At 43.8% G+C, this 16,917-nt stretch overlaps 1 protein-coding gene across 1 annotated transcript in view; it reads right to left on the bottom strand.

Moving 5' to 3' along the window:
* The window catches only part of CFAP299 (cilia and flagella associated protein 299), a 625,798-nt gene extending 609,333 nt beyond the window's left edge, over nucleotides 1-16,465 (bottom strand). Inside the window, exon 1 of the mRNA XM_040417930.1 lies at nucleotides 16,343-16,465. Coding sequence (XP_040273864.1) covers nucleotides 16,343-16,453 — 111 coding nt within the window. The 5' untranslated portion in view covers nucleotides 16,454-16,465. The remainder of the gene's footprint in view (nucleotides 1-16,342) is intronic.
* Nucleotides 16,466-16,917: the final 452 nt, after the last annotated feature.

Raw genomic sequence — 16,917 nt, 5'->3', positions numbered from 1 at the left:
CAGTCCCTCCCCTCCTCCTCCTACTCTGTCCTCATTGGTGTTCAGCGGCAGCCGCGCACAGTGGGGAGGGAGGGACTCCTCTCCTTCTCCCTCCACTGTGCCGGCCGGTGGGCTCAGGAGAAAATGGTGGGCGCAGAGAGCGCGATCATATCGCGGTCCGGCGATATAGGCGATATGGCGAAAATCCATATCGTGGCCCAAATTTATATCGCATATCGCCTATACCGCCCACCCCTACCTCAAATCTATATTGCCAAGTCCATACTCTTTTTTAAGATCTTCATATGGTATTACATCCCCCTGTCTCCCTACCTGACCTAGTTTATAGACTCCATGTTTAAACCAAATTTTCTGTTCAATTAACTTTAGTTCTAAAAGGTGGGTATTTTCCCACAATATGGTGTTGCCATGGAGTCCAGTCTGATTCCACAGTGCTCTTACCTGCCTCCAGACCCTATCCATCAGATCAAATAGCAGTATCTTACTACCCTGTTGTGTCAAAATACCAGCTTCTACTAATTGAAAGATAGTACAATTCTCTAGCCTATCATTTATACCTTCAATCATGGACTTGTATCTTTGCGTATTACTCCACATTATCATGTTTTTTATATGCCCGGACATAAAATAGAGTTCCAAATCTGGAACTGATAGTCCACCCTCCTTCTCATGGATGCACAATATTTGTGCTTTTATCCTTGGTTTTTTCCCTCGCCATATAAAGTCCATTAGAAGGCTGACAATTATTTTAAATATTTTCCTAGGAATTATTACCGGTGAATTCTATAGAATATAATTCAGGGAAGGTAGTAGGCACATTTTTACCAAGGATATACGACCTGCCATCGAGACATATAGTCTTTTCCATGCATCTATTTTCTTCCTAATCTCTTGTATTTTGGGGATCACATTCAGTTGAACGTAGTCATTGGCATTTGGAGTTATTTGAATGTCCAGATAACGGTTTCATTTATTCTTTTAATTTCCAGTGCTCCTGGTATAAAATTGTTCAGAGGATCAATCGGGACGCAGGCCGATTTAGACTAATTTATATTTAACCCAGCATGTTTTCCATATTGGTAAAATACCTGGAAAATTTTCATAAGTGATCTATGTGAACCTACAAACATGATATCATCTGCATATAGAGCAATTTTTTCCTCGTGCTCACCGAACCTGAATTTTTGGTCACCTTACATCACAAAAAGTGTAATAGCAAGCGATCAAAAAGTCACACGCGCCCCAAAATAGTGCCAATCAAACCGTCATCTCATCCCACAAAAATCATACCCTACCCAAGATAATCGCCCAAAAACTGAAAAAACTATGGCTCTCAGACTATGGAAACACTAAAACATGATTTTTTTGGTTTCACAAATGAAATCATTGTGTAAAACTTACATAAATGAAAAAAAGTATACATATTAGGTATCGCCGCGTCCGTATCGACTGGCTCTATAAAAATATCACATGACCTAACCCCTCAGGTGAATACCGTAAAAAAATTAAAATAAAAACTGTGTAAAACAAGCCATTTGTCACCTTACATTACAAAAAGTGTAATAGCAAGCGATCAAAAAGTCACACGCACCCCAAAATAGTGCCAATCAAACCATCATCTCATCCTGCAAAAATGATACCCTACACAAGAAAATCACCCAAAAACTGAAAAAAACTATGGCTCTCAGACTATGGAAACACTAAGGCCTCTTTCACACGGGCGTTGCGGGAAAAGGTGCGGGTGCGTTGCGGGAACATGTGCGATTTTTCAGCGCGAGTGCAAAACATTGTAATGCGTTTTGCACTCGCGTGAGAAAAATCGGCATGTTTGGTACCCAAACCCGAACGTCTTCACAGAAGTTCGGGCTTGGGATCGGTGTTCTGTAGATTGTATTATTTTCCCTTATAACATGGTTATAAGGGAAAATAATAGCATTCTGAATACAGAATGCATAGTAAAATTGCACTGGAGGGGTTAAAAAAAAATAAAAAATTATTTAACTCACCTTAATCCACTTGATCGCGTAGCCGGCATCTCTTCTGACTTATTTCTTTGCTGTGTGCAGCAACAGGACCTGTGGTGACGTCACTCCAGTCATCACATGGTCCATCACATGATCCATCACCATGGTAAAAGATCATGTGATAGATCATGTGATGGATCATGTGATGAACAGAGTGACGTCACCACAGGTCCTGTTGCTGCACAGAAAGAAGACAGAAGAGATGCCGGCTGCGCGATCAAGTGGATTAAAATTAGTTAAATAATTTTTTTTTTTTTTAACCCCTCCAGCGCTATTTTACTATGCATTCTGTATTCAGAATGCTATTATTTTCCCTTATAACCATGTTATAAGGGAAAATAATAATGATCGGGTCTCCATCCCGATCGTCTCCTAGCAACCGTGCGTGAAAATCGCACCGCATCCGCACTTGCTTGCATCCGCACGGAATACTCGCTCGTGTGAAAGGGGCCTAAAACTTATATAAATAAAAAAAAGTATACATATTAGGTATCGTCGCGTCCGTGACAACCTGCTCTATAAAAATACCACATGATCTAACCTGTCAGATGAATGTTGTAAATAACAAAAAATAAAAACTGTGCCAAAACAGCTATTTCTTGTTACCTTGCCTCACAAAAAGTGTAATATAGAGCAACCAAAAATCATATGTACCCTAAACTAGTACCAACAAAACTTCCACCCTATCCCGTAGTTTCTAAAATGGGGTCACTTTTTTGGAGTTTCTACTCTAGGGGTGCATCAGGGGGGCTTCAAATGGGACATGGTGTCAAAAAACCAGTCCAGCAAAATCTGCCTTCCAAAAACCGTATGGCATTCCTTTCCTTCTGTGCCCAGCCGTGTGCCCGTAGAGCAGTTTACGACCACATATGGGGTGTTTCTGTAAACTACAGAATCAGGGCCATAAATATTGAGTTTTGTTTGGCTGTTAACCCTTGCTTTGTAACTGGAAAAAAAATATTAAAATGGAAAATCTGCCCAAAAAGTGAAATTTTGAAATTGTATCTCTATTTTCCATTATTTCTTGTGGAACACCTAAAAGGTTAACGACGTTTGTAAAATCAGTTTTGAATACCTTGAGGGGTGTAGTTTCTAGAATGGGGTCATTTTTGGGTGGTTTCTATTATGTAAGCCTCACAAAGTGACTTCAGACCTGAACTGGTCCTTAAAAAGTAGTTTTTTGAAAATTTCAGAGAAATTTCAAGATTTACTTCTAAACTTCTAAGCCTTGTAACGTCCCCCAAAAATAAAATGTCATTCCCAAAATGATCCTAACATGAAGTAGACATATGGGGAATGTAAAGTAATAACTATTTTTGTAGGTATTACTATGTATTATAGAAGTAGAGAAATTGAAACTTGGAAATTTTTCAAAATTTTGGGCAAATTTGGTATTTTTTTTAATTAAAAAACTAATTATTTTTTACTTATTTTTACCAGTGTCATGAAGTACAATATGTGACGAAAAAACTATCTCAGAATGGCCTGGATAAGTCAAAGCGTTTTAAAATTATCACCACTTAAAGTGACACTGGTCAGATTTGCAAAAAATGGCCTGGTCCTTGAGATGAAATAAGGCTGTGTCCTTAAGGAGTTAAAGTGGCCATGAAAAAATTACTAAAAGTCTACCCCTTTTGTAGTCGGGTCCACATTGATGGTAGGGCCAACACAAGTAGGATGGGCCAGCAATGCCATATTGTGGCACATTATACCACCCCAACAGAGCCAAATATTACAGCCCATCATAAAATATTTCTGCCAGCAGAAACAAAATGCATCCCCAAAAACTTCCACTGGCCAACCATGAGGAGGGTCAGGCAGTGCCCTGAGCATCGGCCAACCGGCCCTGTAAGTTCTATGGCCAATCCGACCCTGCTCATCAGAGTTCACAGGAGTGCTGGGGAGAACTTACTGCCACCATGCAGAAACATAAAGGACCAACAACACTAAGTCTCAAGCTTCAGAGGTACAGTTAGGCTTTGTTGTCATCTGCAACATGACTTCCATTTATAGCAGAAACCACAAAGCAGTGCCGCATCCACTGCCCGATTCTTGAAATTAGTGCCTGTGACAGCAAGGTGTCCCAAATTGTCACATTACAGGAACAATATGGCTAATAAACACTAGACTGGAGCCACTTTTATGGTAAGAATTCTGGTAAGCGGTACATCATAAATGAAAACCAGAATTCTTGTAGAACACAGAGAACCCACAAACATCTTGCACAAAGGTCCGAAGGAAACTAAGACTGTAGTCCTATACCATAGCAATCAGTGGTCCACCATATAACAAATATCCCTTGTGCTTCTCTTGGGCACAAAGTTGGACTGGCTCATAAGAGAACAAATAAACCATCCAGTAGGCCCATGATAACAGGGTCTTCAGGTTCAAATAGACAACCCAGATCGTTTTGCTGCATATTACTTCAGAAATAATTGAATTTTAGCCCTCTGAGATGAGATCATCTGTGTGTAATATAAAAACAGCATCATTCACAAAGCCGCAAAATTTTCTACAAAAAGAAAAACTGCTTTTGCTGCTCATAGGAACAGCTCACCGCATGTCCTTCAATTTTTAACAGCACTATAAGAAATTTTCCCCATAGTAATATGCACAGGCAACGGTACAGACACACTATCAGCATGTCCAAATAGGCAATTACATAAGAAAGCCATGGAAACCCTTGACAGTTTACTAGATGTCTCCATGGTGCTGTCGTGCCACCCGGCGATCACCATTAAAAGTTTGTTCTAATCCCGAACAACATATAACAACGCCACTGACACAGTTCTAATTTGTTAGTGCTGCATAGTGTGATACAATCTCAGTAACAAATAAGTCAAGTAGGACTACAAGTATCATGCTCAGCTGGTTATATTATGAATAAAACCACAGCTGTGGAATATGAGGGGCAGCCGATCCCAGAAGATCACCGGTGGACTCGTATAGAACACCGTTCTAGCGTGCAGATATAAACCATAAGGTCTCTTGCACACGATCGTATGTCTTTTTCAGTATTTTGCAGTCCGCAAAAAATACGGATGACATCCATGTGCATTACGTTTTTTTGCGGAACGGAACATCTGGCCCCTAATTAGGGGTGCACCGAAATGAAAATTCTGGTCCGAAACCGAAACCGAAAATTCAGGATGCCCTTGACCGAAAACCGAAACCGAAACCGAAACTGCCTTTTTGCCCAAATACTTTTAAAATACTTTTTTTTTAATGATTTTATTAATAATTCTTTTTCATGAATGAAATTCATCTGTGGGTGGCGCTGTTATGGAGAGGGGGATCTGTGGGTGGCGCTGTTATGGAGAGGGGGATCTGTGGGTGGCTCTGTTATGGAGAGGGGGATCTGTGGGTGGCGCTGTTATGGAGAGGGGGATCTGTGGGTGGCGCCGTTATGGAGAGGGGGATCTGTGGGTGGCGCCGTTATGGAGAGGGGGATCTGTGGGTGGCGCCGTTATGGAGAGGGGGATCTGTGGGTGGCGCCGTTATGGAGAGGGGGATCTGTGGGTGGCGCCGTTATGGAGAGGGGGATCTGTGGGTGGCGCCGTTATGGAGAGGGGGATCTGTGGGTGGCGCTGTTATGGAGAGGGGGATCTGTGGGTGGCGCTGTTATGGAGAGGGGGATCTGTGGGTGGCGCTGTTATGGAGAGGGGGATCTGTGGGTGGCGCTGTTATGGAGAGGGGGATCTGTGGGTGGCGCTGTTATGGAGAGGGGGATCTGTGGGTGGCGCTGTTATGGAGAGGGGGATCTGTGGGTGGCGCTGTTATGGAGAGGGGGATCTGTGGGTGGCGCTGTTATGGAGAGGGGGATCTGTGCACTGTTATGGGCATAACAGTGCACAGATCCCTTTCCCCATAACAGTGCACAGATCCCTTTCCCCATAACAGTGCACAGATCCCCCCTCCCCATAGCAGTGCACAGATCCCCCCTCCCCATAGCAGTGCACAGATCCCCCCCTCCCCATAGCAGTGCACAGATCCCCCCTCCCCATAGCAGTTCCATAGACCGATCCCCCCTACCCATAACAGCCCCGGCCCTGCTGCTCACAGCATCTTTATTTTACCTTACAATCGTGAGGCTCCAGTAACTAACAACTCTGCAGGCAGAGCGGAGGGCGGCGTAACGTCACTTACTCACGTGACGCACCTGCTCCGCCCACTTTATGAATGAAGGAGGCGGAGCAGGCGCGTCACGTGAGTAAGTGACGTTACGCCGGCCTCCGCTCTGCCTGCAGAGTTGTTAGTTACTGGAGCCTCACGATTGTAAGGTAAAATAAAGATGCAGTGACAAAGTAAACCGCCCGCCCGCAGATGGTGGGTGACAAATCCCACACCCCATATTTTCGGCCGATATGTAACAATATCGGCCGAAGTGGATTAGGTGCATTTTCGGCCGATATTTTCGGCTGCCGAAATTTCGGTGCACCCCTACCCCTAATAGAACAGTCCTATCCTTGTTCGTTATGCCAACATTAATAGGACATGTTCTATCTTTGAACGGAACGGAAATACAGAAACGGAAGGCATGCGGAGTACCTTCCGTTTTTTTTATGGATCCATTGAAATTAATGATTCCATATACGGTCCGTCTACGGAACGCAAAAAAAAATAAGAAGAATGAATAACTTCAAGATCAGGCACCACCAATGAGGTAGAGAGGTCTTTTATTTATTTAAATCCAAGTGGAATTAATGCCCCCGTCTTCAGATTGAATGGATTTGGGCCTCCTGTGCGGATCCGCAATACACGGGCACCGTTCCGTGGCCATTCACTTCAATGGGTCCGCAAATCTGAAGATGCGGTATGGTGCGGAACGGAAGCAGTGAACAGAACCCTACGGAGTGCTTCCGTGGGGTTTCATCCCATACTTCCGTTGCGCAAAAAGATAGAACAGGTCCTATCTTTTTGCGGAACGGCTGGATCGCGGACCCATTAAAGTGAATGGGTCCGCGATCCGCTGCGGCTGCCCCACGGATAGTATTCGTGCATTGCGGCCCGCATTTTTCAGGCCGCAGCACGACCACGAGTCGCACATGTTCCTGTGCAGGAGGCCTTATACAGAGACAATGCCCACATCATTTAAAAATTATGTTTTGACGCCATATGCAAATGATTAAGGGTGGATTTAACCTGTAAAGGTGGGCTGTATATCACACAATAAAATACAATTTTAAGAGGATCAGTTTTTTCTCAAATGGGAACTTTCTTCTGAATGACAATAAAGAAAAGGTTAAATATAAAGCATAATTTGTGTGAGTGACAGCTTATAGCGGGATTCACGACTGTTATCCAAGGGCACATATGTATAGAGGTAAGTCGCAAATATAAAATGTGATTTAGCTAATGTAGACAAATACCCGGAAGACAGATTTTATTCATCAGTCAGAAAATGAGATGTTGTTTTATAAGAAAAAGGTACCGTATTTTTCGCCCTATAAGACGCATTCCCCCCCCCCCAAAAGTAGGGGGAAAATAGCAGTGCGTCTTATGGGGCGAATGCTACGGCCGTCGGGTGTATCGGCTGAGAGGGAGGAGGGGCTGGGGGCCGGCATCTGGTTCTGTAATGGCAGCGGGGCCCGATGCAGTCACTGTAATCTACTATGCCCCCATAATGATTCCCCATAACAGTGCCATCCACAGATGCCCCCATAACAGTGCCATCCACAGATGCCCCCATAACAGTGCCATCCACAGATGCCCCCATAACAGTGCCATCCACAGATGCCCCCATAACAGTGCCATCCACAGATGCCCCCATAACAGTGCCATCCACAGATGCCCCCATAACAGTGCCATCCACAGATGCCCCCATAACAGTGCCATCCACAGATGCCCCCATAACAGTGCCATCCACAGATCCCCCATAATAGTGTCATCCACAGACCACCATTAGTTCAAAACCCACCAAAAGCACACCTTTTGGTTCAAAATATATTTTTTCTTATTTTCCTCCTCAAAAACCTAGGTGCGTCTTATGGGCCGGTGCGTCTTATAGGGCAAAAAATACGGTATCCCCTGGAATTATCACGACAGCTCTAGAAAGAGCAAAAACGCTCTCGTCAGATTTTAAACATCCCGAGTTGAAAATGAAAAATTAATGAGTGCAGACATAATTTCATCACAACCTTCAATCAGTCCCAAGCTAAAATTGGGTCTATGCCTCCGAAACACTGCATATCCTGCTACATGATACATTTAAAAAAAATATTAAATACCAGAAAAAAAACACAACACATATAGGCAAGCAATGACTATAGAAAACATTATAGCTCCTAGCAAATGAAGTTCTCATGCACACAACCGTATTTTGGGTCTTTGTCTAATCAGCATTTTTTGCGGATCGCACTTGGACCTATTCATTTCAATGGGGCTGCAAATAATGCAGACGGCACATGGACGTCATCCGCGTGCTGCCCGCATTTGTGCAGTCGTTCCGCAAATTATAGAACATGTCCTATTCTTGTCCATTTTACAGACAATACGCAGTTTTATTAGGTAAATGTGGTGTGCACATGGATGGTATTGGTATTTTGCAGTTTGCAAAACACTAAAAACATATGGTTGTGTGCATGTAGCCTAAGGAGGAAAGGACCAAGAGGGTCATTTACTATTCTGAAATATGCCTAAATTAGGCGTATTTCAGGCGTAGATGGTGGCGCAACTAACCGTTGCGACTTTTCCCTGCTCACGCCAGGTCTAAAATTGTGGCTGTGGCGTTGGCGGGGAAGGGGACGGGTAGGCAGGCCCGTCTCATTCATCATTCTCTACGCCTGTTTCAGATGTAGAAAATGGTCTAAATGTAAGACAACAAGGAAGCTGTCTTATATTTAGAACTGCCCTCTACATAACATCAGAAGATCCACCGCCAGTTTACGGCTTTATTAAGGGTTTAATAAATGTGCGCCTAAGTTTGGGTCAGAGAATAAATAAGGTGTCTCATCCAAAAGGTAGCTCTAGATGTGGCAGTAAGTGGTGTAGATGCTGTAATATCATTACCCATAGGACCCAAACGTTTAGGAGCTGGACTACTGGTGAGACTTGTACTAAGACTACCCTACTCAATTGTAACTCGTAATTTATCATTTATATATTGGAGTGCTTGTATGGTCTGCAATATGTAAGAACAGTGATGACCCTATAGGAACGGATAAACAAACACCACTAATGGGGATATAGTATCTAAACCCTTAGGATACCAGAGGTATTTTAGTTTTTGCGTTTTAATTTTTCTTCTCTATCATCCTTGAGCCATAACTTTTTTATTTTTCAGTTCACATAGCTGTATGAGGGCTTATTTTTTTTGCGGGACAAGTTGTACTTTCTAATGCATACAATGTAGTAGGAAGTGGGAAACCAATGCCAAATGGGGCACAATTTCTCCACTGTTTTACGGGTTTTGCTCCCACAGAGTTCCCTTTGCAGGAAAAATTAACCTGTGCCCTTCATTCTCTCGGTCAGTACGATTACAATGATACCACATATGTATCGTTTTTTTTTATGTCCAAATAGTGTAAAAATAAATTTCAACTTTGAAATAAAAAAAATATGTATTTTTTTTTTTACATCACCATATTCTGACCCCCATAACTTTTTTATAGTTTTATCTACGGAGCTGTGTGTGGCTCATTTTTTGTGGTGCAATCTGTAGTTTTTATTGGTACCATTTTGGAGGGTGTGTGTGACTTTTTGATCACATTTTATGACTTTTTTGGGTTAGAGAAGCAATGAAAAAATTGCAAATTGTCCATTTTGACCCTTTTTTCTGTTACACCATTCGGAGTATTGGAAAAATATTTTTAGATTTTATTAGGACAGGCGTTTTCGGAAGTGGTGATGCCCATGATGTTTATATTTATTGTTATTTATGCACTTGTTTTTTTTTTCTATGGAAAGGGTGGTGATTTAAACTTCTATATATTTTTTAAAAATGTATATATTTTTAGCAGAGTTTTTTAAACTTTTTTTATGATTTTGAAGCTCGTATTTGAGCCTACAAAACCTTCTTTTAGACCCATGATTTGAGGAGAATTGCTAGTTTCTTATGTTGGCCTGCTGGCAAAAATAAGAATTGCAGCTTCAATACCCGGTGTATTGAAACCAATTACCAGCATCCTTATTGGCCGCAGAGGATGCCGGTTTATCACCCTTTAGATGCCGTGATCTAATCTAAAGGCTTTAATGACCACGATCGGCATTATCGGTCATTAGCCGCGGGTCTCTGCTGTTTGAAACAGAGAAGACACGCTGGCCAAGATTTTAAGGTCACAACTAGTGCTGAGCGAATCAAAGTTAACAAAGTGGAATTCGATCCGAATTTCAGGAAAAATTAGATTCCCTACCAATCCAAATTTCTAAGGGCTTTGTGGTAACAAATCAATTTTTCCTGAAATGGTGGAAAAAAAAAAAAAAAAACACATACTCACCTCATCCATTTGATCGCGGAGAGGCCTGTCGCAGATATATTAATTGAAGAAAACGTGCCAATCCTTGCACGCGCTAATGTAATGACGTCACCACAGTGACATTTTCATCAATCAAGATGGCCGTGACGGCCTCTTTGCGATCAAATGGATGAGCTGAGTATGTATATTTTTGTTTTAACCCCTGATTAACCCCCCTGATAGGCTAAAACGCAGCATCTGAGGGGTTAAATGACGGGGGTGGCACGATCATGTGAAACTTTTAGACTTTTTTTTTTTATTCTTTATCTTACACTTTGTGTTCCAGATAAGATCATACAAGACCTGTGGGGGACATTTGACTAAACTTTTTTATTTCACTATTGATTTCTCCTGTGACTGGGGCTGACATTGTAGCCCCATTTACAGGGGAAATACACCCCCCAGAGAGGCTGTACAGCATAAGGCCTCGTTCACACAAACGTATTTAGTGTTCCGTATACGGGCCGTTTTCTGCGGGCCGTACACGGAACCATTCCTTTCAATGGGTCTGCAAAAGATGCTCCATTCCATGGCCCAGCAAAAATTATGAGTCCTGTCCTATTCTTGTCCGTTTTGCGGACAAGAATAGGCATTTCTATAATGGGCCTCCCGTTCCGTTCCGCAAATTGGGTAAGGCGCACGGGCGGCATCTGTTTTTTTGCGGATCCACAATTTGCGGACCGCAAAAAATGGCATAGTAGTGTGAACGAGTCCTAATACTGCGCTGTACAACTTCAGTGCAGGGCTGATTGCGGTCTGTGGAAGACCCTGCAGCTCCAGCACTCCCTCGGCCCATGACCACCGGGCCAGGACAGGAAGCGACACATCTCTTTCTGATCTGAATACACAGCGCTCCTTTAGCGCTGTGTATACAGAGATCTAGAAGGCAGGGACACCCAGGAACTGTCCCTGCCTTCTCTCTGCGGTGCCCTGCTGGCACTGACAGCGGGCCCCCCGCTGGGCAGCTGCACAATTAGCGTACAGCTGCCATCTCTGAAAAGACGTTCCAGAAAGTCCGATCACAGACAAATCTCAACCGCCCAGACATTTATAGTCAATGGCGGTCGGAAAGTGGTTAAAGAGGACCTGTCACCACAAAATCCAATGCAATCTGAACGCACCATGTTATGGAGCAGGAGAAGCTGAGCAGATTGATATATTTTTTGGGAAAAGATTCAGTAAAACCTGTAATTTATACATTTATATGGCGGTTGGGACATTAAATCTAAACCATGGCTCATCTGACCTGATCACAGCATCACAGTGATTTATGATTTAGTGACCCTGCTTGATTGCTGGTCTACTGTCCGGTACCTCACAGCGTCATGTGAATACAGAACACTAGACCCACCCATAATTTAAAAAAAAGGACTTTGAGAAGATGAGACACAGGTGACAGTAGTGAGCCAGCACTACATATAGGAGAAAACAGCACCACATACCTCTCACATCCAGGGACATCTTCTGGGGGACAAGGTGACTAAAAAGGGCGAATTGCGTGGTTTAGAGTTTTTTTTCTGTTACGGCCTTCACCGAGCGGAAATATTTTTTAATATTTTAATAGCTCATACTTTTTGGGACATGGCGATATGTAATAGGTTTATTCTTTATTGTTTGTAAATTTTTATATGTAAAACTGGGAAGGGGGCCATTTAAACTTTTAGTATTTTGGTGTTTTTTTTTATTTTTTTTTTAACTTTTTATTTAATAACCATTTTTTCCCTTAGGGACTAGAACCTGGATCTTTTCATCCCTTGTGCTATTCACCCTGATAGAGCTCTATCAGGGTGAATAGGATCTCACACATCTCCCTGCTGCCCTGTGCTCTGTGCACACAGCAGCAGGGAGCTGAACATGGCAGCCAGGGCTTCAGTAGCATCCTGGCTGCCATGGTAACGATCTGAGCCCCAGCAGTGTAATCTGCCACTGCCACCACTGGAGGGGATGGGGACACTGTGGCCACCATATAACAATGGGGGGGGGGGGGGATTTGTGGCAAGTGATAATGGGGGGGGGAGACTTGTGGCCAGTGATAATGGGGGGGGGGCGACTTGTGGCCAGTGATAATGGGGGGGGGGCGCACTGCACCACCAATGAATGTAATTAAAGAGGACCTTTCATAGGTCCAAAGAATATGAACTTAGTAGCAGGCTGCATAGAGCGGCGCCCAGGGATCTAAGTGCACTTACTATTATTCCTGGGCGCCGCTCCGTTCGTCCGCTGTGGCCCCCGGTATTTTCAGCATTCAGAGGAAGGAGGAGACGCCAGTGTCTCTCAGTCTCCCTGACGGCAGCGCTGTCCAATCAGAGCTCAGAGCGAGGGAGGTTTTTTTCTCCCTGGCTCTGAGCTCTGTGCTGTGATTGGACAGCGCTGCTGTCATGGAGACGGAGAGACACTGGCGTCTCCTCCTCCTTGCTCTGAATGTTGAAAATACCGGGGGCCACAGCGGGCGAACGGAGCGGCGCCCAGGAATAATAGTAAGTGCACTTAGATCCCTGGGCGCCGCTCTATGCAGCTTGCTACTAAGTTCATATTCTTTGGACCCATGAAAGGTCCTCTAACTCCTTTATACAATTGTCTGCAGCGGTATCACAGACCCGGCACCCGGCCTCAATAACAGGGCATGCGATCTGTGGCACCTGAGGGGTTAATTGCCGCGTATCGCATGCCCTGTTATTGAGGCCGGGTGCCGGGTCTGTGATACCGCTGCCTATACTTATGTTTTACATTCATTGGTGGCGCAGTGGCGACAGCTCCTCCCCTCCTATCTCCCCATTGGTGGTAGTGGCGGCTGCGTCACAGTGGAGAGAGAGGGACTCCTTCCTTCTCCACTGTGCTACTGAAGAGAACTTAGGCTGCACAGGAGCGCGGCGGTACAGTTGCAAATGGCGACAAGACTAAAAAGTCTTGTCGCCATCTGCAAATTTTAAGGCGCATTGGCGACCGTTTTGGTCGCCATCTGGAGCCCTGCCCACGGTCAGGCAGAAACTGCATCATAAATCACTGTACATGTCACTGCACATGGTTTTAGATTTATGTCTGACCATTCAGCTGTTCCTCTTCCGAGGACAATGAGGTCACGTTAATTGGTTATGTGGCCTGTTTGCAGTTCACTCTCATTCAATTGAATGGGCCTAGGCTGCAATACCAAGTACACAATGTACAGCACCGTGCTAGGTCACCTGTGAGGGGACTGCAACGCTCACTGGAGCTCTACGGCCTCTTCAAACTGCTGATCAGTAGGGATGCAGGAGTCCAACCCCTACCGATCTAATATTGATGACCTATCCTGAGGATAGACTATCAATACTGAACTCCCAGAAAACCCCCTTAATCCAATAATATCACTCGATTTGTATCTAGAGGGGAATCTGTTTGGTGGCCTTCATCGACCTAAGTTCAGCAATTAATCCACCCAAAATGTTTTGGGGCACTAATACTGTAGACAGGAGCTTAGCTATGGGGGTGCAGAAGTAACAGTTGCATCTAGGTCCAGGGATCTGAGGGAACCCAAAGGCCACCGTGTCACATAAGGAGACACCAGTATTAAAATGCACATGTAGGTGTGGAAACTGTAAGGGTCTTATGTGGCACTTGTGTCCTGTTTGGGTCATCTAGTCGTGGGGTTCCAACCCCATAACATAAATTAGACTTAGGCACTCCTTAGGATTTGTTTGAAGTATTGCCCTTGTTTTTATTTGGTTTTCATATGCAAGGCTACTTTCATGTGTACATGTGAGGTTTTGGTCCACACAGACCTTTTTCAAACACTAAATGACAAGAAATCATACAAAGTTCAAATGATTAACGTAAATTAAATCAAATATACCAAAATACAAAAATGCTCTCCATAATGCAATGCTAGTAGGCCAGGATGGACCCCAAAATGGAATTTAATCATAAAAATGAGTATCTGGAGTATGTAGAAATACGTTAGGCTAGAGTATTAGTATACCAGGAGAGCAGCAAAGTACACAAGGAGCAGGCAGAGGATCGTCAGGAATTCAGCAGGAGGTAAGTACGCCAGGAAAGACAAAATCACAGGTGGAACCTAAATTAACAGGCAACCTGTGGCCAGCAGGCTGCCTGTATTTATAGTGGGGAGTGAGGGTCATGTGACGTGGCCAGCGTCACATGACCGACAGACCAACCAGTCGAGCACCGAGTGATCAGCTCGGCGCTCAAGGCAGACTTAGGGAGCCACCCAGCTAGTAAAGCTGCCCTGGGAACGAGGTAAAACACAGATCCTCATTCCCAAAGCTAAGCAACAGGTCTGTGGGTAATGGGGGACCGAGTGCACCTTCGGAACCCCGTTACAAGTATCTATGATGGACGGAGCTAATTTCGTATCATAGGGATAACCACTTCATATCGATATTTCAAATGGAAATATAATACAAACGGGAAATCAGGTCTTGAGCGAGTATTTCAGTAAGCGGGTTCTGATGTGACTTATATGGGTAATTGTACCCTAAGTCGGAACTTCAATTTAGGGTTTAGATGATCCTCCATAAAGGGAACACAAGACGTGAGATGTAATACGGAGTTAAGGACAAACATACAGTACTATTAGTCACATTATACCGGGTCCCCTGAATGGTAAAGGGGACAGAACTCACCTAGTTGCCATGGAGAAAGAGGATGTAGATAGTAGCGGTGTGGAAAGGTCTGTTCACACCATGTGGAATATTACTGAACACAGGAAGTGCTACCTCTGACCTGGAAATGGTAACAAATTGTCCAAAAGTATTGGACAGGAGACCCTTATTGGTGTAGGGATGCCAAATACCACTTTATTGGTCACTGGCTGGGAGTAACAGAGGTTAGCTGAATGAAATTGCAAAACGTAAAATGCTGATGCGTTTCAGCGTGGAACGCACGCAATAAGATGAATTATGGATGTGTATACCTATCTCTACCTACATCTACACCTACCTGTGTATATAGTACTGAGCCTATACCTACCTGTGTACCTATCATTACCTGCATCTATACCTACCTGTGTATATAGTACTTAGCCTATACCTACCTGTGTACCTATCTCTACCTACATCTACACCTACCTGTGTATATAGTACTGAGCCTATACCTACCTGTGTACCTATCATTACCTGCATCTATACCTACCTGTGTATATAGTACTTAGCCTATACCTACCTGTGTACCTATCTCTACCTACATCTACACCTACCTGTGTATATAGTACTGAGCCTATACCTACCTGTGTACCTATCATTACCTGCATCTATACCTACCTGTGTATATAGTACTTAGCCTATACCTACCTGTGTACCTATCTCTACCTACATCTACACCTACCTGTGTATATAGTACTTAGCCTATACCTACCTGTGTACCTATCTCTACCTACATCTACACCTACCTGTGTATATAGTACTGAGCCTATACCTACCTGTGTACCTATCATTACCTGCATCTATACCTACCTGTGTATATAGTACTTAGCCTATACCTACCTGTGTACCTATCATTACCTGCATCTATACCTACCTGTGTATACAGTACTTAGCCTATACCTACCTGTGTACCTATCTCTAACATCTATACTTACCTGTGTACACAGTACTTAGCCCATACTTACCTGTGTACCTATCGGTAACATCTATACCTACCTGTGTACCTATCTCTAACATCTATACCTGCCTGTGTACCTATCTCTAACACCTATACCTACCTGTGTATACAGTAGTTAGCTCATACCTACCTGTGTACCTATCTGTAACATCTATACCTACCTATGTACAGTACACAGTACTTAGCCCTGCAGCTCTGTACGTTACACGTGCAGGTATACTGAAGTGGTAGTGGTCCTTCAGCATAGATGAGTGTGTTATGAATCGTTACCTCCAGATAGAAGAGATCTAGCGAGGTGATCTGCGAGTCCAGGAAGTCCTCGTACGTGTTGAACTGAGTTATAATGCCGTCCATAGCGGCGCCGGTATCCTCGTCCTCCATCTTTCAGTATCCAGGGTGCGAGCGTCCTTCCTTAGCAACGCAGACGAACGCCACATAGGTCACTGTACTAGAGGGGGCGTGTGTAGATTGTGACGTAACAGATAGGGTCCAATCACATGCTAGCCGCGTGTGGCTCCTCCCTTAACACGAGAAGATTGCTTACTGTAATCATTTTATAGGAAATAGAAGAGATTTCACAGTGAATTCCATTCTCAGTAATATCCTTTAGAATTCATGTGAGGGATGTACAAATATTTATATCTCGGGGCCCCCTCTGTTAGTGACCACTGAGGAGTGCTCTGTCCTGCTCATGAGAGCCTTGTCTGCCTGCACACACCATCTCTGACCTGGCAGCTCTGCGATCTGCACGCTGAAGATAGATAGATAGATAGATAGATAGATAGATAGATAGATAGATAGATAGATAGATAGATAGATAGATAGATAGATAGATAGATAGATAG

This window comes from Bufo bufo, chromosome 2, assembly GCF_905171765.1.
Source record: "Bufo bufo chromosome 2, aBufBuf1.1, whole genome shotgun sequence".
In the NCBI taxonomy this organism is placed as follows: Eukaryota; Metazoa; Chordata; class Amphibia; order Anura; family Bufonidae; genus Bufo; species Bufo bufo.
Note: the sequence above shows the minus strand (reverse complement) of the source record. Positions and strands in the feature narration are given on the sequence as shown.